This window comes from Bombus vancouverensis, chromosome 3 (assembly GCF_051014615.1).
Source record: "Bombus vancouverensis nearcticus chromosome 3, iyBomVanc1_principal, whole genome shotgun sequence".
Classification (NCBI taxonomy): Eukaryota; Metazoa; Arthropoda; class Insecta; order Hymenoptera; family Apidae; genus Bombus; species Bombus vancouverensis.
Genome location: NC_134913.1, coordinates 1946020 through 1968111, shown reverse-complemented (window position 1 = coordinate 1968111; position 22092 = coordinate 1946020). Strand labels below are relative to the sequence as shown.

Below are 22092 nucleotides of genomic sequence, written 5' to 3'. Positions count from 1 at the left end.
AATAAAGTTGTTCGTAAACTAGCATGACATTAAATTCGTTTCATTACTTTATATTATTTTGAGAAAAGTAGCGAGCTAAATGTGTTTACATGAAATTTTTAAATTATTTTCATGTTTAATTTATTTCCGAAGTTATTTCCACACATACCGTATATATAGAGTATTTAAAAGAGTAAATGAACTCATTTTTGAAAATGTTTTATTAACGAATTATTTAAAAAATTGAACATTTATTGTGTCAATTAAGAAAAATTGTACAATTTTATAACTTTCGAGCTTTGACTTGTAAACTAATAATTATCATTAATTATTATTCAATTATTACACACATGATTTTTCAAGTCATTACGTTTAAGCTACAACAGATGTTCAAAAGTTTCTTCTTCTGCGACAATGCAATGTAAACTTTCACTTATCAAACTATTTATTGTATATATTTCTGGCGTACTTTGGCCTGTTATAAATGGATTTGGAATATATTACTACAACTTTTTCTTAACCTCTTATCATCAACTATTTTATATCGTTTTATAGATAAACATTATGGAGTATTAAATCTAATAACAGTACCCTATCAAGTGAATTAATGTTCAAAAAATTCATCATTAAGTAAGATCATATATATACATTTTTTTCAACTAAGAATTTTCTATGAATTGAATTGCTAGCATTGACTACGTTTGAACGTTTCATCATTGATCTGTTGTAAAATACTAACTCTTGCCTGGATTAATCGAAAGATGATATTTAATGGCTTATTATCGGGCTATTTTTCAAACGAATTATTACTCATTTACTCATATATATTTTATCTTTTATAAATGATTTATATTTCTAAATATAAAAAGATGAAATTTCACCTAAAAAGCTGTAAATCAGGAAATTATTTACAATTTTCGGGTGACAAAGGAATTTAACATGGTGAAAATGTTAACAAGAAGTACTTAAAGTTGAAGATGCTATCTTTCTAGTTAAATAAAAAAATATTTTTTCCGTTTGCTCTTAGAATAGAAGAAATTCGATGATATATTTGCGTGGTATTTTATATCCATAATTTTTTGGATCGAATTAATCGAATAAAACGCCAGGGCAACGTTCGATATCAGACATCTGGTTTATATAATAATTTCTCGTACAATACACAATTTACCAGCCATTTGAGGTAAATATTACAAATTAACAAACTTTATACTTTCTCACTCATTCGTTCTAACATTTATACAGTACATCATTTTTAATTAATATCAAATAATATGTATGTATTCTCTTCTTAGCTTTAATATTAATAAAGATTTCAATGAATTAAAATTTGTATAAAGAACAAAAAATAAAATAATAAATATATGGCACATATAATACATTAAGAAATTAAGATGTAACTAAATATTAGACTAAATAAAATGCAAATACTATCACATCTGGGGAACCCTGTTTTATGAATAAATAACTAAATAAAAATTAACGAAGTTTTTACTTTATACATTATAGATATCTATGTATATACACAAAAAAAACGTCATCGTTTATAATTGTTGTAAAATACAATAGATTTTGTCATATTATGCGTGTAACACATAATATATACATACACTCATACATGCGGTGACTAGTACAATACAGTTTTATAATGTGAAAGCCAAATACATACATACAAAAAAGATTTCTTATACTAATAAATCTCGCATAACTCACTTTTTTCCTATTACAAATTTTAAACCTTGTGCCAGGAAATTTGGCACGTATACATAAATAAAAGTAATTATTTTTGTTTATCATATTTCTGTGTTAATGCGAAATTCTGATAATTATAAACAAAATCTCACTATTTCCAATTTACTTATCGTTATAACCAATTTGCGTACATACATCCATCATCAATAACCTTTTGTAACTTCTGTAACAAAATTGCAATGAATATTAATAATTATATGAAGTTTACTAACAGGCAATGCAGTTTTACTTAAATATTTTATACCTCGCTATTACTATTTAAACTCAATTGGCGAATATTTCTAATTGTAAAAAATTATTTTAAACGCTTGAATTAATTTGTTAAAATATTGCGGTATAATTAGTTAATGAAACAGATTTCTAATGAATTTCCTATCTTACTTAAATACATACATTGTTGACTGCTTATCTATTAATCTAACATAATGTAAATATTCTATATATTTGTTATAAGCGTGGAATTTAGGTTCTTTATATTCCGTATATAATTTATACAGATACAGTAGTATATTATAAATAATACATTACTGTTTTTGGTTTCGAGATTATAAAAATCATTAAATTGTTTAAACATTTTTGCATAGAAAAAGATTACAACTATTACACATATCTTGGTTTTTCTAGTTTAATTAGATGTATAAGATTAACGCGCGTTTTATATTTTGTAAAGAATTTCTAACGTTTTATACTTAAAATTAAATAAAACTTTTTATATTTTAAAACAAAGATGGTAATCTGCGTAAAAAGTATAAAATATATGTACAGAGCACCTTATTTTAATTTCTCCATGAAAGCTAATCACTATTAAATAAAATGTGGACTGCCTTCCGAAAAAAAAGAAGAAAAATATAATGTGTATTGAAATATTATAAAATAATGTTATAATTATAATATTATTATAATATATATATATAATAATATATATAATAATATTATTATAATAGTATCGGTTTCAATTGGATATTTAAATACTTTCTTCCATTTTGTCTCTCTCTCTCTCTCTTTCTCATATATTACTACACACGCACACACACACACACACACACACACACACACACACACACACACACACACACACACACACACACACACACACACGAAATAAAGGTCCAGGTACTTGTCAATAAAATATATCTTACCGCATGAATAAAAATAAATATTGTTGCAAAATAATTTATATTTATTTAATAAGATTACTATTACTCGAGTAGAAAGATCACAACAATCGCGGGAAGAAAATAATTAACGAGCTAATAAAACGAAATATTAACATAAAAATATACATTATACCTTTCTTCAGCACATTTATCACATTGATACATTCTATTATTCAAAATTTTATTACAAGTACTTATACTATCTGGTTTGTGATTTATACTTTTTCTTACATGATCTATTTCTGAGAAGTAGCTAACTTCTCTGTTTTACATACATGCTATCTGCATAGTATGAATAAATTACTTTTATTCTACCATATTTATTTAGAGATAGTAGATGTACTATCACTCTTGTAGGAGTCGAGAAAAAATGAGAGTCCTGACAGCAAAAATCGAACCCGCCTCGTTCGTACTTTGTCGGCTAGCCAACTGCAACCTATACAACTCCGCTAAGGCACCCTCGATGATTCCTCATGTTACTCCTGTCTATTAGATATGGAGGCTCCGATCTCAGACTTTTTCATCTAGCAAAGGGTCATCCCGAAGTGAACTACAAAATTCTTACGTGTACGAGTTTTATATTTTCGAAGTTAATTCACGCGTATTAACTTTTTCTTCAGCTGCGAATGAGTGTTTAACGAGTGACGTTAATGAAAATGTAATAATTTTCTATATATTATTAAGAAACAATGGCCTTTCTCAGATTTTATTACCGAATTTGTCTATTTTCACTATTTCTCTATGTCTACTAAATGTGGATGACTTCTGTTAGAGAAAATACAAACTCTTCCTATTAATTTTTAATAGTCACTTCGAGATGACTCCTTATGCGTTTCGAAAGAAATGTTAGCTTCATAATCATTTTAACAAATAACTGGAATTTGTATATCGTTTCGTATTAATCCGCAACCATCCCGAAATTTGTATTATTAGTAGATACATTAATTTCTTCGTTTTCAACAGCAGTTTTATTAGTTATATTTGAAAGTGTTTGATGTATGGTTGAGGTTTGATTGTCAGCAGCCTTTCCTTCCTCTACTGGTTGAACTGTCGTTAATGTACTCCACCAGTTAGAGAAAGCTCCTTTAGCTTGTGACAGTGCACCACCTAACAAATAAGACAACTATCTTTTAATTTATCCGAAGAATTGAGATTTCTCAAAAAAATGATCCTCAGAGGAATTTCTATCCTGTTGTATCATCTCGTGTGAACAGGTTCTGAACAGGTTTTTCCTATAACCATTGGTGCAAAAGATATATAATGAATATGATTTAATGATTCAAGTGGTACAATCTCTACAGACAAATGTTGAGAGTTTCAGGAATTTCAAAAATGTATCGTTTGTTCTCAGTATTCATATGTCGCATATTTTCCATTCCATTTTGGAAGATGCGGATGATGTCACCGTCTCATGCAGTAACTTTTGTCATGTCCTTTAATAGCAGTGGTAACTTGCAAAGCGGTCATTAAAAAAAGATGACAGCCTTGAAAATAATCTTTGCCACATTTCATGCAATAACATTGAGTTATAATTGTGATTTTACAATTTCGTATGGATTTAAATTTTATTTTTTTTTTACTTTACAATATTAATGTGAGCCTGCAGTCTGCGATATCAAATACTGGTTTCGGTATCTCTCGTGCCTCTATTGTAGTAAAAGACTCAATTTCTAAGACTTCTTTCTTTTTTCCAACTTAAAAAAAAAAAACTTGCTTGAAAAATAAACATGAAGTTTGTTGTGAATGATGGATTTAATATTCTTTGGAATTGTAGACGCATTACACATAAAACTCGATGATAAAAGATTTCGCAGAATATTAATCTTTGCAAATAAATAATACACACTTATTTAAAAAAAGAATTCATTGTCTTTTAACAATGTTTTCATGACATCCATTCGATGTTTTGTTACGGAGTCTTGGAAATGGAATTTCGATGATTCAGCGAAAATTATAACTTTTGTTAATGAAATGTTTTAATCAAATATTTCAATACGTTTTAATAGAAACAGCATTTCTCTCCATTTTAGTATATAAATATTAATAATTCTTAGAAATTATTAAGATCAGACTGATCGTAATTGCGATTAATGTGCAAATCATAATATTTTTGTACCGGTCGGTGATTATCGAAAACGGAGCTGGTTTGAAGTATTTCTTGAGAAATTTCTTTACGATTAATGTAATCTAGATCTTTACATTGCTAGCATTGATAATATGAATATTATTTCTTAAGTTATTTTCACAAATAAAAAATTGGAAAGGGAAGAAGGTTATTGTATAAATAAATTTACAATCATTTATAACCTTTTTCTTTCCGAAAGCAGGCTATATCACCTTTCTCATGCAAATTTATTAACGGCTTAACAAGTTTTTAACAAATTTTGTATACGTCTTCAATAGCAACCAATTAGTCCTGAAAATTGTTTAACATTCTTAAAAGTACTAAAAATAAGCAATTCCTATATTGCTTCAAATTCATTTAAGAATGCAGGAAGGTTTGAGGTAAAGATACGAGAAGAAGAAGAATGAGAGTTACGAATGGAGAAAAACGGACACGGCAAAAAGAAATAAACGAATAAAAAAAAAAAAAAATAAAAAAGTGAATGCAGAAATAAATAGACAAAAGCATGGAAGGAAAAGAAATATATATAAGACAGAAATAATATGTATAGTATAAATCATACTATACATTATGCAAAAGTTGAAATAAAATTTATTACTACGGATATATCTTTTCTTTAAATATGTAATTGAAACGCAAACAAAAAAGAAGTCCTTTTCTTCGAAATTAATGCACAAGGTTCCTTGCAATTCGATTGATACTCTTCTGCCAGTTCTGATTGCAACAATCGAATCGAATTCTGTCGTACTACTCGTGCGTTTTCATTAGTTAGAATTTGAAATTTACTTTAGATTGAAATAACGAGATAATTCTAATTATTAAACTGCAAACAAATATTAAACATAACATTGACTATTTTATTGTATAGTATTATAATAATGTAAATGCAGGAATATATAATAATCAATATAGCTACTACAATTATCTTAAGAAATATTGTAATCCTACCACTGCCATCAATTCAGTTATACATGTATTATTATTCAGTTATACATGTATTATACTAGGGCCTTGCATTATGATCAGCCCCTAGTAAATACGCTAACGTTCGTTAATTCTAGCTATAGAAAGATCGAAATGGTAAAAATCAAATGTTTAAAAATCTTAAAGGTTTGATAACCACGAAGTCGACATATATTTTTATGTCGATTAATAAGTTATTAGTTCAACAATAAATGTTGCAATTTATCCATCAGCATTGCTAGTAACGCATATTTTTAATTTTACGAATTTAGATTCTTATATAATGGTAAATATGACCTTATAGAAATTTATGAGTTGATTATTAATAAAACATAAATAATTTAGTTTTTCATATAATAATAAAATTTATTGAATCCTCATTTGAAAAATTTTGTAAAAATTTGTAAATCTTTTTACATAGTTCTATTTAAAAAAATAAAAAAGGATCGCAATTCCTTCCCCAAATATATTCTTATATTATATGGAGATATTTCTTATTGTTATCTTAAATGGAAAGATCTGTATGCATAAATGGACTTACCTACTGCTTTCCCAGTTGTTGCAACCGCTCTTCCAGTTGATGCCATTGCTTGATTTAATTTTCTACCACTTTCTGTATTTTGCATTGTACTAGAATGAATGTATTACTTTAGTTCTATATATTTATTATCCCATTTTTTATTACCGTGATTATTAGATACTTACTGTGATAATCGTAATTTCATATCTTGCACTGATAATTGTCCTGCAAATGGATGACCTGGTTCTATATTATTAATTTCTGGTTTATTAGAATTACTCCATATCTTATAGTTATTCGTCGAGCGCCAAGCAGCTATAAATGCAGAATTGTAATGATCAGACTGACGAGTATCTTGCTGCATAGATGTTCTCAACATGCTCAATAAGTAAACTCGAAATTGAGTTCTAATCCATTCGTCTCCACCTTCCCATCCTACACCATCCAAAAATATATCTTTGCGTGGCTCTGCTACATGTCTGACTATGTAATCCGCAAATCTCAGATCCTCAGTTGTAAGATGTAATTGCCTTCTTAATTCTGGATCGCTTGTTTCTATCCTCGTATTTTCAACCTTAACACGTTTTAATAAAGCAGATTGTCACTAGTACTATATTTTTTTTTCGAAACAAAATACTCCATTTAAAATTTACCTCTACTAATACATCAATAAGTTGTTTTTTTTGTTTAAATAAAACATTTGTTGCACCCACTATATATCCTCTGACATTAATATCTGCCAAAAGATCTAAATATGGTAAAGACAGGTATGGCAAACATAGATAACCCTTAAATATATTAATAGATTATTAACAATTTATCATATTTTACATATAATATGGATTATTGATCTATATCCTCATACCTTTGTAAATATGTTTAAGGGTAAACCGCACAGTTCCGGATTTATATGAGCAATTTGAGTAATATTATTTGTCAAACGTGCGTCCGAAAGTGCATCGTTACTTGTATCACGTGGCAGTGTATTATCAGTGTCTGTTGTACTTAATGTAATTGTATGTATACTCTGTACCCTGTGTATATTGTCATTTGGCTTTGAAGAATATATAGAATTATTTTCTTCTGCATAAGATTTGGTACATTCTTGTGCTGATTCAACTTCAATAACTTTCATATTTAAATTTTCATTTTCATTATTATTTTTTTGTACTGTTATATTTTTAAATTCATCCATACATTTTCCTTCCATAGTTTCAATATCTTTATTATCGTTTATGCATAATGAATTCCTATCTGAATTACCGTTAATATGCACTGCCATTCTATCAGATATGCTTTCTTTGACACAATTTGTAGAAGATAGATTGTTATCAATGCTATTTATTGATATTTCTTCCTCATCAAATGTAGGAATAGGAGACATGGGTCTGGATGGTCTAAAAAAAACAATGAAATATAACTCATGAAAATAATATAATTAAAGGAAAGTAGTTCTTTTCTTTTTTCATGTCAAATATACTACCTGACACATGCAGCTTGTTGTAAGCCATGTTCTATCATGCCAGGATACAATGAGAGTAGTGTTAATATTGTAGCACATAATGGTTGAACTGGTGATTGATAAAAAACTATTTTTTTTTCTAGTAGAAGTAGTTTAAACAATAAAAGAACTTTATGGCGGAACTGCAATATAAAATCTCTTGCAGATAATCCTATAAATATAAATTTTTTTAATGTAAAATATTTCTTCAAGCTATCTTCATTTGAATTGAAAATGTTTGAATGAAATAATTTTGATTCTGATGATACTTGTTGACAATTGAAAATGAAAAAAGTAGTTACCAACAAAGATTTGTGGTGGTATTTGACTCTCACAACTCATACAAGAATTAAGGTGATGATAAGTATCTTCCAATAATGATACTTTACTAAAGTCACCTTCTTCAAAATATGCATGTGTTATCAGTGCCATTTTTACTTGAATATGACCGTATAATGGTAAAGTGCTTAATACACACACAGATTTTTGAACTGTACCTCTTGTTATATCAGATGTACGATTTTTTAATTTCTGAAAATACATAAATGTTTAAATAGTATCATTTTTCATAATATAAAAATACACAGTATAGCAAATATACACAACATAATTGACAAGAATGTAGTTCTTTTATAAAAGAAGAGGTAAGGAAAAACTCTTTTGATCAGTTGTATAGTTTTCGAGAAAAAAAGCTTAAAATTTTATATTGTAGTACAGATATTTTACTGCATACTTTTTTATAGAATCAAACTTTAGACATTCATTTACAATGCAGTTGATATATAAACAATATTGACATATATAACCATCAATTAGCCATAGAATTGTTTGGCCTCCTACCTGAATTTGCACATTAGATGATGTTTAATGGTTTATTGTGATGCTAACTTCCAAATGAACCACATGCAAGAAATTGACATGTTGTAGGGAAGAGTTTAAGTAAATGTAATGATGCTTTTCTCAAACTTTTAAAAACAAAATTTCATCTGGAGAACTGTAAAATAAGAAATTACTTAAATTTTTTGATATTAAAAGTATTTGCCAATACTAAAGAAAACATATATCTATATATATATATATATATAATGGTAGTTAAATATATCAAAATCAAATGTTAACAAATTTTGTAGATAATATCTTCTGAATTATTGAGTTTTCGAAATATTTTTGTAACTTTGAAATACTATGTAAATATATAAAATCAAGATTGATTAAGTACATTTTATCAATATATTTGTCTTTTACCAATCAGGACAAGACTGATTTATAAAAGAAAAATATATATTGGTAAAAGACAATATATTGATAAAATATACTGATAAATTTTCCTATGAGCATCATAAAATTTGCAGATTTATTTAATTACATAAGGTTTATTTTCAAAACTATTTTTCTCGAAAATTACACAACATGTAACAAAATATATTGAAGTTTGACATTTGAACGTTATTAAGCTTGTAAAAAAAAAGATATTATTACAGTTGTTATTATTCTCTATTGGAACTCATTTTTGCTTCAATTTAAGATTTTTACTGTACTTGTGATTGCCACCAGAGCAATCTGCCAAAAAAATAAAACAAGTTTAAGACATATAGAAAATAAAAGATTTAATGTTTTAGTTACCTCAACAGGAATTTGTCTAAAACATGAAATACCATATATTGTACGTTTTGGATTATTCAAACTAGGTAAATGAAAGTAAACTGTATCTTCGTCATAATTATGAGATCCATCTGGTAAAGCAAGGGTTGGTAAATATTTCCAACCTAATGGACATTCATTCGGAGCTCCAGACACCAAAGGAGGAAATGAATACTCTACCTAATAATAACATATAATACCATCTATAGAAATTATAAATGTAAAAATGTTTATAGTTAATTAATTTTGAAACATTATTTAGTAAAAATACGATTATAATATATTACATATAAAAAGATGACAAGATTTAAACATTACAATACACCATACAGGATTTTATCATGAAAAATACATAATACAGTGTCTCAAAAGACAAGATTACTAAGCCTTTTTAACTAAAATAGCAAGTGACTTACTTGACATCCTTTTTTATGATGAAATCCAACGACAATTACATGAAGTATTGGTCCAACTGATTCTGCCATATTTTCAGAATGCGTATTACATAAAATTTATGTGTAATGCAGAATGTTTTTTCGTATTAATTTATTTATTTATTTAAAATGAGAAAAATATACTTTTCTGTTATCAGTCGAACTACCCACACTTAGCACGCGTTCTCAACCACCATATTAATTTCATGACTACCAACTACACTATTTATTCACAATCTAGTTTAAGTACAAACATGGTACAACCATAGTGAAAATAAATCTGGCAACAATGCTTTAATATAAACATAACCTCTCCGTAAGGCCTCCCGCGACTTTATGAAATATCCATGAAAATGTTACATACTTCAGACGTAAATATCTTGAAATAATACGTTGGGAAAGATGTGGTTATGGAGGTCGTTGAATTTATTTTTTCACACTCTACAAAGATATTGAACAATAAATATAAGATTCTATTAAAAGACATGCTAATGACCTTGGAGTCTTGTAAAAACAAAAGTGACCATGAGTAAAAACTATTTTCAGTCTCGTATGTAGTATGTGAACCTTGAAATACTATACCTTTGTCCTAATAAGTTTGTGATACAACAATAAATAAGGCAGATTTAGCTGGGCTACCCTGTATGACAATATGACAGTAATGAATATTACTATGTGTTGTTGATATTTATTAATTTTTTACATGGTAAAAGTAATAAAAAGTGTAAATATCTGAAAAATTTCTGGTAAAATTAACTGTTTCATAAAAATATATATTTAAAAATTAGAAAATTATATATTTATAAAATTACATGTTTTCCGTTTATAATAATAACACTCCATTTATAAAATGGAAAAAAATAAAATTATATATGTATATATCATATATATTATATATAATATATATAATATATATATATGTATATAATTAGAAAACAAATAACTACTCAAGTGTAACGAAGAGGGATATAAAGAGAAATCTTTTATTATATAATTAGTTTCAATATTTTGAAAAACATGTACAATTGTAAAAAGCAAAATAATTTAATTTATACCATATTGCAATTAGACATTTCGTTTTAATGTTTTTAGAATGAGAGTTGTAGATTTCAATTAATTCAATATTTTCGTTAAACATAGTAGATATTAACAAAACTGGTTATATTATACCAGCAAAAAATATTATCAGTTCTATAATGACTTAACTTCGCCAATTTATAGCCTTGGTCTTTTTATGTATATAATCTGTCTATAACAGTGTCCTGTAGCACAGTTCTTATTATGCTCCATTCAAAATTGAAAGAGCATTCTGCTCATACTTGGTCAGAAAGATTAGTTTGTTTTCTGCCATCAGCCTCATAGCTGCCTCTCTTCCCTATGTTAAGGTGAAGGAAGAGGAGGAAAAGGATGGGTGGAAAGAACTGAACCCCGGAAGACGCGCTACCTGCGTACATTAAATCCCCGTGTTCCATCTGGTCCAATAGGCATACGAAGAACATTACTTGGTAGCCCACTGCTACTTGGAGTTATTGGTTTTGGTTGAATTTTATTTATTTCTTGCATTAATTTTTCCTCTGGACTTTTCTCTTCGCCTAAAATTCTTTTCCTTGCTTCTGCGTATTCTTGTTCCCTCTAAAAAATTTTTAATTATACTATTTTTGTAACACTTTTCATGTTAAAATAGTGAAAATATACCTGTTTTAAAGATTTAATAGGTTGTTTTGGTTTATCCCCATTTACTAATGGTCCATCACCACTACCTTGTGAATCTCTTGTAGGTCTTTTCAATATTTTTACTGTTGGCTTTGGAGGTACATATTGAGATCGCATACCATCTTCCCCTAACATTATCATCCTGGTACTCGTATTGTGACTGGTTTTGAAACTAAGGCATTACAAAATGATATATTAAGCTATAACTATTTTTATACTATTAACATTTTTTCATTTGTAATACTTCACATCAAGCAATTAAGTAATAATTGTAAATTAAAATTGTGCATTGCAAATATCTTTTTATGACATTAGTGCTTTCATGCTAGTAGTTTTTTATCCATAGAATTATATATTACTTTATATATTGGGTTGAGTGGAAAGTTTCCACTTTTTCTGTTATAGACAGCATTGTATTATTTTTATACAAATTGAATTGTTCAATCAATGATATAATCTCTGATATTTTCTATTATGCTTCCCTAATATTCCACAGACTTTTTGATTCCTTCTCTATAAGAATCTCATTCCTTTCCCACCTAGATTTTACAACAATCTGAATGAATGGCAACCAAATGACACTATGTTTAATGAATATGGAGCATTGGAGTATAATTTCCTAGCTTAATTCTTTTTAATCTTTTTCTGAGTTCTAAATTCATCACATGTAAACAAATATATTAATAAAACATGATTTATTTCATATTAACTCTTGCTTCTCCAGTGCTTTTTCTCCAGGTATTCACTTACTTGTGCCAATTATTAATAACTTATTTCAAAGTCTTTAATTTGTTTACAAAACTTTGTAATAGATTATTTCCTGTGTGTATTTCCTGATCAAGTGTTTTGTTTTCCATTGGTTTGTAGTACTATCTTTTTCAAGCATTATCATGAAATATTTGCCTTTTGCTATATGTAACCATTGAGAAAATAATTTCCATTACTGTAGAATTTTCAATGTATATTTTGTTACACAGTTTACTTTGTTTTCTTTTCTTTCACATAGCGAATACAGAAAGTATATACAGAGTTCATAATCATTCCAAAATAACGGAGCATTTCAACAATACATATTTGGAACATATTAAAATTTCATTATAAGGTTATTTACAATCTTAATATAAGATTATTTACAATCTTTGTCATTTATAAATCATCTTTATTTATTAATTTTAGTTTCTTCGATAATGGTTCATCATATATATCAACATCTCCTGATTGATATTTTTGAAATCATATTTGATAGGTTCAAATCTTAACAATAGATTCTCCATATATTTCACAAATGTTCTTTATTGTATATATAATTGTAGTGCCCTTCTGAAACTCATAAAGTAATAAGTATCGAATATGAATTTGAAACATTTTTTAATGATTTTTATAACAAAAGAATAACTGAATAAATCAAGATATAACTTCAAGCATAGAACATGTATTAGATAAGGTTATGAAAAATAAAAGGATAATGACTAATGAATTACATAATAATGTTATAACAATATTCTACAGCAAATTCAATAACTTTTCATTCAACCCAATATTTAACACATGATAATTCTAAATTCCAGTTTTATATTCTTTTTAAACTTATATATATTTTCATATATATATTTGATGTTTCTAAACCTACCTAGAAGATTCTATTTCTTCCAATGCTTCTACTGCATTCAACTGAAGGGCATCTAATTTTTTATCAAGCACCTAAAATTTATTGAATATTACTTAATTAATTTGACTATTATTAAGATATAGAAGTATTTAATAAAATAATGTTACTTGATACAACAGTATTGAACAAAAGTATTAACACAATATTCAATTCAGTGTACAAATATTTAAACTATTAATATTGTCTCATTTTCTAAGTATTCTGTTTGAATTTAGATTTTTGTAATACTTTTATGAATATATCATATGTTATTTACTTTCTTCGTGTAATTTTGTTTTCATATTTAAATAAGAAAGATATTGTGGATGAAGATCTATATAAATTCTTTAATACATTTTTTTAATACTTACAAACTTATGCATTGAACCATGTATTGTATCAGTGCTTTTGTTCTATGTATATTTCAGTAATAACCTATTTAGAAGATAGAAGTCTAAAATATTTAATGTTCTACATTTTACATATCTATAAAATTAATAGATATATCAGTATTTGAAAGTAACATACTTTAATTCAATCAGAAATATATATTTTCAAGTAAAATACATTTTTATTTTCACTATTATCATTAACCACATGGATACTTATTTATTTAACAGTAAGTAGTGTTATATAAATATAATTCGCAAAGATAATCTATTTTCATGGTAGCAATATGCAAATTCGTATTATTGACAATAATGAACTTAAAATTAACATTTTAGGTACGTCTGCCATAGTATAGGTTAAGATAATTATTTCATTATCAAATGAAGTTTAAATAACACGATCTCAAATATTACGTAAAAAACAATTCACCTCTGATTCTTCAATTTCTTCCCAACTTTCAAGAATGTCATCCATCGCTGACATTTTTCGAATTATACACTTATTTTTAACTCTTATAAATCACCTTGAAGAAGTTAACAACGTTCGCATGAATCGAGGAACGTATAAATGTACATAAGATTGGCATATGTATGTATCTTATGGTAAGAGAAAAATTAAAATATTTGTCTTATGTCATATTTGCCAAATAAAGGGATCAAATATTTCCTAGACTAAATTTCTTTTTGGCGCAACGTTCAGGGTACTTATACCAAATTGTTTATAAAATAGTTTATACGTGTAATGTATAAATATTAATTAATAAATATGAATTTACTTTAATTGATATTGGTAATAGACTTAAACATGATATTGAGAAGGCAGAATGAGACAAAATTAAAGACAAAATTAAATAATCAAGATCTATAGAATATGTCTAAATAAATATGTTTATTCATATTAAAAATTTTTTGTAAAATTTATATAAATAAATAAAATCTATTTGATAATAATATTGATTATTAAACTTTTATTTATTGATATATTATTAAATTTAAAATATTTTATTGTTTTTAAGAAGCAATCATTTTTATTGCAAATATTGATATAGCAGATTCGTACAAATTTTATAAGTACTTTGGTTCTGAAAATATTTAATCTCTAAAAAGATTTATTTAATTTATTAAATTAAGATTAAAAATATTTTTTATATGAAACATATCAATATTACATTTGATCATTACCTGATTTCCTAAATGATCAAATGATAAAGGTTTTTGGCAAGGAGTAATAATTTTCTTATTTTCTTTACTTTATAATATGCAAATAAGGTTCAAAATTTTGCAAGGATATAGATTTCAATGAGATTTTTTATAATAATACATAATGACTAATGTATGTGGTTGTAAAATATTAGTAATAAAATATTATTTATAAGACATAAAAACTTTAATCATTTTTAAGAAATTTGAACACTATTTAAAAATTAATATATAGTAAGCGTTGTTATGATTGCCTATATAAATAAAGTGTATTATTTATTCAATGGCTGTTTCTCTATTTCCTATACATATGATATTTATTATATTATATAAGAATTCCTTTTATCCATTTTTGCCTTAGCTGTTCCCGGATAGTATAATGATTCATCTTTTTTACAGAATTCTTAAATTCCATTGTGGCTTGGTAACGTACAGGGTCAAGTTTTCCAGTATTGTAAACTGTTCCATTTTCATGTACATAATATTCCGTTAAATCATCGACTGTATTTGGTAAGTTTTTGGGTAATTTTACTGGAACAATTTTTACTAGATGTTTTACTCTCCAAAGCATAGCACAAATTTCTGGCGTATTTTTTACGAATACTGGATCTCTTTTCTGCAAAAGATGATATGGAGCACAAAGTTGAAGAAAGCCATAAATTAATGTTAAAATTAAATTTAAGTTTAATTTATTACTCTCTCTTCAAATCCTAAATCTGTAAGTATATCTTTTTCCCAATAAGGATTGCCCTTCCAAGGTTTTACTCTGTGAACCATCAAAACTTTTGATGGTGTAATTGGAGGATCTACATGATCTTTTTTACTGAAACAAAAAGTAATTTTTCATCAACAATTTATAAACACAAGTAAAACATGATATATTCATAGATAAAAAATATATTCATATATATAAAACATAATAGAATCTTTTTTCTTACACTGGATAATATTTAACTTTCTCATATGTGACAGCATCTTTATGCCATGCTTTTGAATACTGTCGATGACCACGTACAAATGTTAATAAAACGTTTAAACGACTTGCCATTTTCTACAAATCTAAACTGCGATTATTATTAGGTTATGTTAGGTAAAATTATAACATGTGAAGTACAGAACAAACCTGACATCTTACGGACTTCGTATCACCACAGACGTGGTACAGAATAGATGTGACATAAGATGCTTTTTCGTGTGCAACTGATTTATTTATCATTTTTGTGTTACATGTGACATCAATATATTTAGCAGCGATTTGAATTAATGGAAATCACAAACGAAGCATAGAATTTGATACTTCTGTTTTAAAAACTTGCAACACGATTTATGGATGACTCAAAGAGATAAAGTATGCTCAATGAGAAAAACAAAAGACCAACGAAAAGAGCAAAAAGTCCATACAAAATTTGCTTCTGTGGACAGATATATCGATTAAATATATCGATCTTCACAATATACTAAAATTAAGGCTTCAGACTAACAACGCAACTTAAAACTCAGAGTTAAAAGGAAGGCTTGAAATTGAGATTTAAATGTAAGGCTTAACTAAAACTTACAATTAAAGCTTGAATCTTAAAGATAAACAAAAAATAAGTTCCTCGCCGTTCCTTGTCATTCAACAACGAGGTTTAAAATAAACTTAATTTATGTATGATGTGTATCTTAATTTAGAAGATAAACATTTTCAATTATCGAGCAATAAGTATCGAGCAATATCTTGTGCACACTAATTAACTTTAACATAGTTTTGAAAGATCGAAAATCTAAAAGCCATGCTTCAATTGCTATATATATCTTATGGTAAATTTATTTAGGTAGTTTCACAAACATGACCGTGCGGTATTTGAAAATTGTTCACAAACTAGAGATGCCGGAGAGCATGCAGCTCGTAGGAATGCATTGTATTTCAACGTAATTTTCGAACACGGAGGGTTTGTCGAGCTGTAGAGCGACAGCCAGGTCAGGAACGGAAGGAATATTTGAATGCACCATGTAAACGAGCTTAGCAGTTATACATGAAACGCTACACTCAAACATCCTTTCATTCCAAAGCACTGTTGTATTTTTAATGATAAACATCCTGAAAATTCAATGTAGGGATTCGACTATAACCGCTCACGAAGCTATAAGGACTACAGAAAATTTTGATGTAGATGGTATCTACTCTTTGAAATTTCATTCACGCTGTAATAAGGCACGTCTACCGTGATTACATCGGTAAAATATGAAATTAATCTGAAAATACGAGTATATGTAGAGGTTACACTTTTAAAGAGTTTCTGTAAGTGTTCAAATGCTTTCACCAGTCACTGTATGTTTTCTGGTATTTTAATATTTTTATTACAGTTGGATTCGTAAAATCCACACGTAAATGGAGAGAAATTTCTGGGATTCTCTAGTGTAAATAGAAGATCGAAGTACGGTTTGTCATACGTTTTGACAGTGCAAAGTCCGAAAATTTAACATGCGCACATTCGATTCCTTACGTATCATATTTTCCACACGACGATCTTCAATGGATACGTACTCTTGCGGAAATGATAGCCGCGTTATGGTTGGCAATAGCGAGAGAAAAACGAAGGAAAGGAAACGAAATAATCCATCTTGAGGTGGAAGAAAAATCTTCGTGTCTTTGCGCTTGAAAATTTAAAATAATCTGTTGTATCCTTTATATACGGATCAAAATATTTTTCCTCGTTTCTCATGGTAGTTGTGTACAAATGCTTTATTTTATAGGGCTTTTTGGCATATTCTTCAACGAGATAACAGATCGGTCTGAGTTCAGCAAATCGAGTTTGCAAATTTCTAAAATGACAAAAAGGACATTTTTACAAGTGAAACATCTGAAGATCGAAATGCATACGTTCATAAGAATTTGTACCTGTAGATATTTGATTGTTCCGACACCTCCGTGTTATTCACAGCGATAGTTCGTCAGGATACGTATTCGTTGTAACCGTAGCCTAAAACGAGAAAGAGTAACGTAATCATTGGCTTTTGTGTCCGATAAATTGTATTAATTACTATCACGAGAATCTGAATCTGCCAGTCAGCTGTTTATCGCTATACCGATACGATATATGCCAGTCGATAGCGATACACCGTGCGCAGGTGAAGTACCCGAAACATTCGCGAACATCGGCGAAATTATTCAACGAAACGTAATACGTTACACGTTTCCGAACGTAGTTGCGGTTAAAATGTCGATTAGATTGTGATTTATGGGAACGGTGGTTCTAGCAGGTTTGTGGATGCGACACTGTTCAATTACGCAATGTCGGTCTGGAAATTTCGCCTGGCGGATCTCCAATGTGTCGCACAGATATCGAGAAACGCTCCACCGACTGTATTTCGCGTATTGTTGGACTAAGTAATTTCAACGGTTCGCTTAATTCGTATCGCGGAATCATTCTCAAATAGTTAGCGCTGTTGGAAGTTTGAAGCAAGGGGATATAGCTGATAGACAGAGACTCTTTCTGTCGGATAGTATCTACCCCTGATGTTTTTCGATTTGATTGTTCATTCTCGAGGAAAAAAAGGAGTTCTTTTAAAAAAGTTGAGATTATTTCGGAAGATATCCGTGTACACTTTTCGTTTTTAAGATTTCGATCAAACACGCTTTTATCGTATTTTTCGAACAATTTGATGTTTCGTCATAGTAAGGAAGTAAAATAATTACTACTTTTCCCGTTGCATGTAATGGCTACCTAAGATGGAATTTGAATTCTCATTACATAAGGGGCGAGTGTAATACAATCGAAACTAATGGACCGTGAGCACAGCACCATCGGTAATCTCGTTTTGATGTCTATTGTGGCCTACATCGCATAGCTACACATTTACGCGTGCACTATGTATCAGGGTGTATCAGTGGACCATTGCATCCGCCTTCGTAACTTAGAAAATTAATTGACTACAAACCAAATGTTACCGAGCAATTATGTTACATATTCGTATTCTTTGAGAACACACTCATTAATTACAAAACGATGAAGATTATATTTAATCCACCAAGGATATGTTTCTTGTTTTTGACTGACGAGCAACGTATGAGGGACATATGAATTGAAAGGGAGATGAATGTGTATATTCTCGAACCATACACACGCGTGTGTCAAGTTGATGAAAGTTGCAGAAAGTTTTGGAAAAGATCACGAAACAAGTTTCGAACGAATGTATGTACTTGAAAGATCTAGATCCAGGTCGATGGGAAGCATTAGCGTGGTAAGGCGCGATATCGAACTTGCCACGTTAGGATATTAAAGTTCTTGTCGCAAGGCGAAGGGTTACGAAAGTTTCGCGATTCAATTTCGCGCGGACCCCATCGACTCGAGGACCGATGTGTCGGAAGATCTCGCCGATTTGCGAGATTTGTGTGAAAACTCTCGCCAACCTTTGAAAAACTTTCTTTAATATATGTATCCACGATAGAACCTAAAAGTTATGTACGATGGAAGATGTATCAGTGGCGATTATATTTTTATGTCAGAAACGAACCTATTCTTTACCTAGAAAGCTATTCCAAATTTTGACGAGTTTCTTGTTACAAAAACTAAACAGGTCGTTTAGAAATTTTATACTAAGTAGCAAATGAGATAGTAACGACAAAATATTGAGCAGCTTCTTGGAATTCTTTTCCGCGATTATAGCGTGAATGGACTAAAAAGTATTATGGATGAAATGGTCTGTAAACGGTTCTCGAACGGTTAAGGTGCCAATGAAAACATGTTATTCCTATAAATCTTTATTCAAAAATATCCAAAATACATTTATCCAAAATATAAAGTTTTGAATTATCCTAGCAGCGATAATCGCGAAGTAGAAACAGGTAATCACGAGGATCACAGTGATAAGAATACGTTATTACCAAACACTAAGTTGTTGCATATGATATAGTCCATTTTATAAACGTGTAAAATCGTCCAAAATTTAGTAACTAAAAGTACTATTAAATAATAGATATTTATTAGATTAATTTGAAGCTTTAAGTTGGCCAAACACAATACGATTGGTGTTTTGTCAACATTTGAAAAAATTGTTCCCTTATAAAACATTCGAAAATTTAACAACGGTCGTATTTGCTGCGAGCCCGTTAATTTGTTTAAAGCATTTAGTCAGAATATAACGTATCATTTATTAACGCGTGCGGTTGGTGTATTGAAATGCCTTCCAGTAATATTCAAATTTCTTTCGCAAGAGTTTTAACAAAGCTCGGGAAAATTTTAGATAGCTTCGCCTTCTACGGAATAATAGGTGGCTTAACCGAAGTGGCTTAAACTTTGCCCCTACTCTCGAATGTCGGTTCCTTCTGCTACCAGTTGAGAGGAGACCACGAATTTTAATCGAGAATCGTGTCGAAAACTTGGCTCACCTTCAACTTTTAAACCCCTACTCGCAAAACTCAACTTCTATTTTCTGAAATACACTACTTTTTCATGATAGATTGACCAACTTGCTAAGTTGTACGATCGCTTACGAATTACCTGGAAGTTTACGCGAATTAAAGCCAATGAATATGCGATCGTATATGAATAAAACGTTGGCTTGCTGTAAGGAACCTCAGCGAGTCAAGTCGTAATTGAAATGCAGACGATGTTTTGAATTGTCTTAGCATTTTTGAAGAGCGTTTTCCAACCAGCGGTAATCACGAAGTAGAAACAGGTAATCATGAGGATCACAGTGATAAGAATACGTTATTGCTAAACACTAGGTTTTATAAACGTGTAAAATCATTCAAAAGTTAGTAACTAACAGTACTGTTAAATAATAGATATTTATCAGATGTTAATTTGAAGCTGGAAGTTAGGCAAACACAATATGATTGATGTTTTGTCAACTTCTTATTATAAAAAGGCAAAGTATGTATCAGAGCAATGAGCGAAATAGACGAACGTCGAGAATATACAAAAAGATTATGAACAATAACCAATGTTATACTTAAAATGTATCGAATCTGACGAATCATAGATTGATTAATATTATTTTCAAGAAAGCTGCAAGGTTGTAATTTTATATCGATCATTTTGTTTCCTACAACCTGATAGATCGGTTCGGTGACTCTGGTTTGCGAACATTTATTCCGCAACAGATTTTCTTCTCGTAAAGGAAGGAAACTAAATTGAATTCATAACTATTGGTTTTATACTCTTTTTTTTTATTTTTCGCACGACTACCTTCATATTTGACGATAGACAAGTATCGCTCTCGTAAGTAAGCAGATCGAACTGGTTTGAAAAGAGATCGTTCAGACAATCCCAGACCATTTTGAGTCACTTGCAACGTCTATACGGGTCTTTGACGCTTTACCTTCATTTCTTGCATTTCTCTTCATCGCAACTTCGAAAACAGCTGTAGCGATTTTCTCCTGGCAGCTGTCGAAAGTTACAACGAAAATCGCACTGGATTATAAAATTCTGCTTACAGAATTGCAATTCAAGGTACACAGTTAGATGATGGAACGAAAATTTCTTTTCTTCATTTCTAACGACATGTATTGTATCGATAATGATATTATACTCAGTTTTGTTGTTTTTTTCCTTCTAATGGACGATGTACGAAAATGCATTCGTACTTAAAGGGTTGCTAAGAACCTCGAGCCTCCCACGTGCGTTCATTTCCTCGAGACAGAACTTTGTACGCGACGTCCAACTGTGGTTTCGAGAAATTTCGTGACGATCCAGTATATAAATGTATTTTATGAAACGAAAATTACAAGCGATTCTGAAAATACTAGTTCAGAGCCAAATTGAAAAAGCGATACGCCGTAACAATGGTATCAAATACAGAGTTTGGTTCGAATTTCGGCTGGGCTAGTTTAAAAGTAAGCGATGAGCTGTCGTTAGCTGTCAGTTCGGAATAGGAGGTGTAAAATTCGAGAGATGAAGCGTGGAAAGATCGAACCGATGCCGAAGCCGGTCGTAACACGGTTTGTCACTGTGATCGGGTGAGGAGTGTCGAGTATCGAACGTTGAACGGCAAGCACGCGGGACTGTGAGGCTCGTGCTCGGTTCCCCTTGTAAAAGTCGATAGTGGGGATAAGTGGAAACGCGTACGAGTCCGACGAGAAGAGT

The 22092-nt window shown here is 29.3% G+C and overlaps 3 protein-coding genes across 7 annotated transcripts; all 3 read right to left on the bottom strand.

Moving 5' to 3' along the window:
• Positions 1 to 1091: 1091 nt before the first annotated feature.
• LOC117164138 (late secretory pathway protein AVL9 homolog) lies at positions 1092 to 10881 on the bottom strand. 3 transcript variants are annotated; one of them, XM_033346986.2, is made up of 9 exons: positions 10055 to 10881; positions 9621 to 9818; positions 8300 to 8528; positions 7980 to 8169; positions 7362 to 7893; positions 7150 to 7284; positions 6682 to 7070; positions 6518 to 6606; positions 1092 to 3995 (listed from the first exon to the last, which is right to left on the bottom strand). In XM_033346986.2, exons 1-9 carry the CDS (start codon positions 10121 to 10123, stop codon positions 3787 to 3789), a joined length of 2040 nt encoding a protein of 679 aa, XP_033202877.1. In that variant the 5' UTR covers positions 10124 to 10881; the 3' UTR covers positions 1092 to 3786. The 3 variants fall into 3 exon arrangements, with proteins under 3 accessions (XP_033202877.1, XP_076473674.1, XP_033202878.1); XM_076617559.1 differs by having other exon boundaries at positions 8495 to 8528; XM_033346987.2 differs by lacking the exons at positions 9621 to 9818; positions 10055 to 10881 and adding an exon at positions 8838 to 8967.
• A 145-nt stretch (positions 10882 to 11026) lies between these two features.
• On the bottom strand, positions 11027 to 14591 carry LOC117164149 (SUZ RNA-binding domain-containing). Of its 3 annotated transcripts, XM_033347021.2 has the most exons (5): positions 14253 to 14591; positions 13805 to 13868; positions 13416 to 13486; positions 11768 to 11957; positions 11027 to 11704 (listed from the first exon to the last, which is right to left on the bottom strand). In XM_033347021.2, exons 2-5 carry the CDS (start codon positions 13814 to 13816, stop codon positions 11513 to 11515), a joined length of 465 nt encoding a protein of 154 aa, XP_033202912.1. In that variant the 5' UTR covers positions 13817 to 13868; positions 14253 to 14591; the 3' UTR covers positions 11027 to 11512. The 3 variants fall into 3 exon arrangements, with proteins under 3 accessions (XP_033202912.1, XP_033202910.1, XP_076473676.1); XM_033347019.2 differs by lacking the exon at positions 13805 to 13868 and having other exon boundaries at positions 14253 to 14585; XM_076617561.1 differs by lacking the exons at positions 13416 to 13486; positions 13805 to 13868; positions 14253 to 14591 and adding exons at positions 12145 to 12324; positions 12536 to 13094.
• Positions 14592 to 15263: 672 nt separating this feature from the next.
• Positions 15264 to 16139, bottom strand: mRpL30 (mitochondrial ribosomal protein L30). Its single transcript, XM_033346928.2, has 3 exons — positions 15961 to 16139; positions 15719 to 15845; positions 15264 to 15638 (listed from the first exon to the last, which is right to left on the bottom strand). Exons 1-3 carry the CDS (start codon positions 16068 to 16070, stop codon positions 15348 to 15350), a joined length of 528 nt encoding a protein of 175 aa, XP_033202819.1. The 5' UTR covers positions 16071 to 16139; the 3' UTR covers positions 15264 to 15347.
• Positions 16140 to 22092: the final 5953 nt, after the last annotated feature.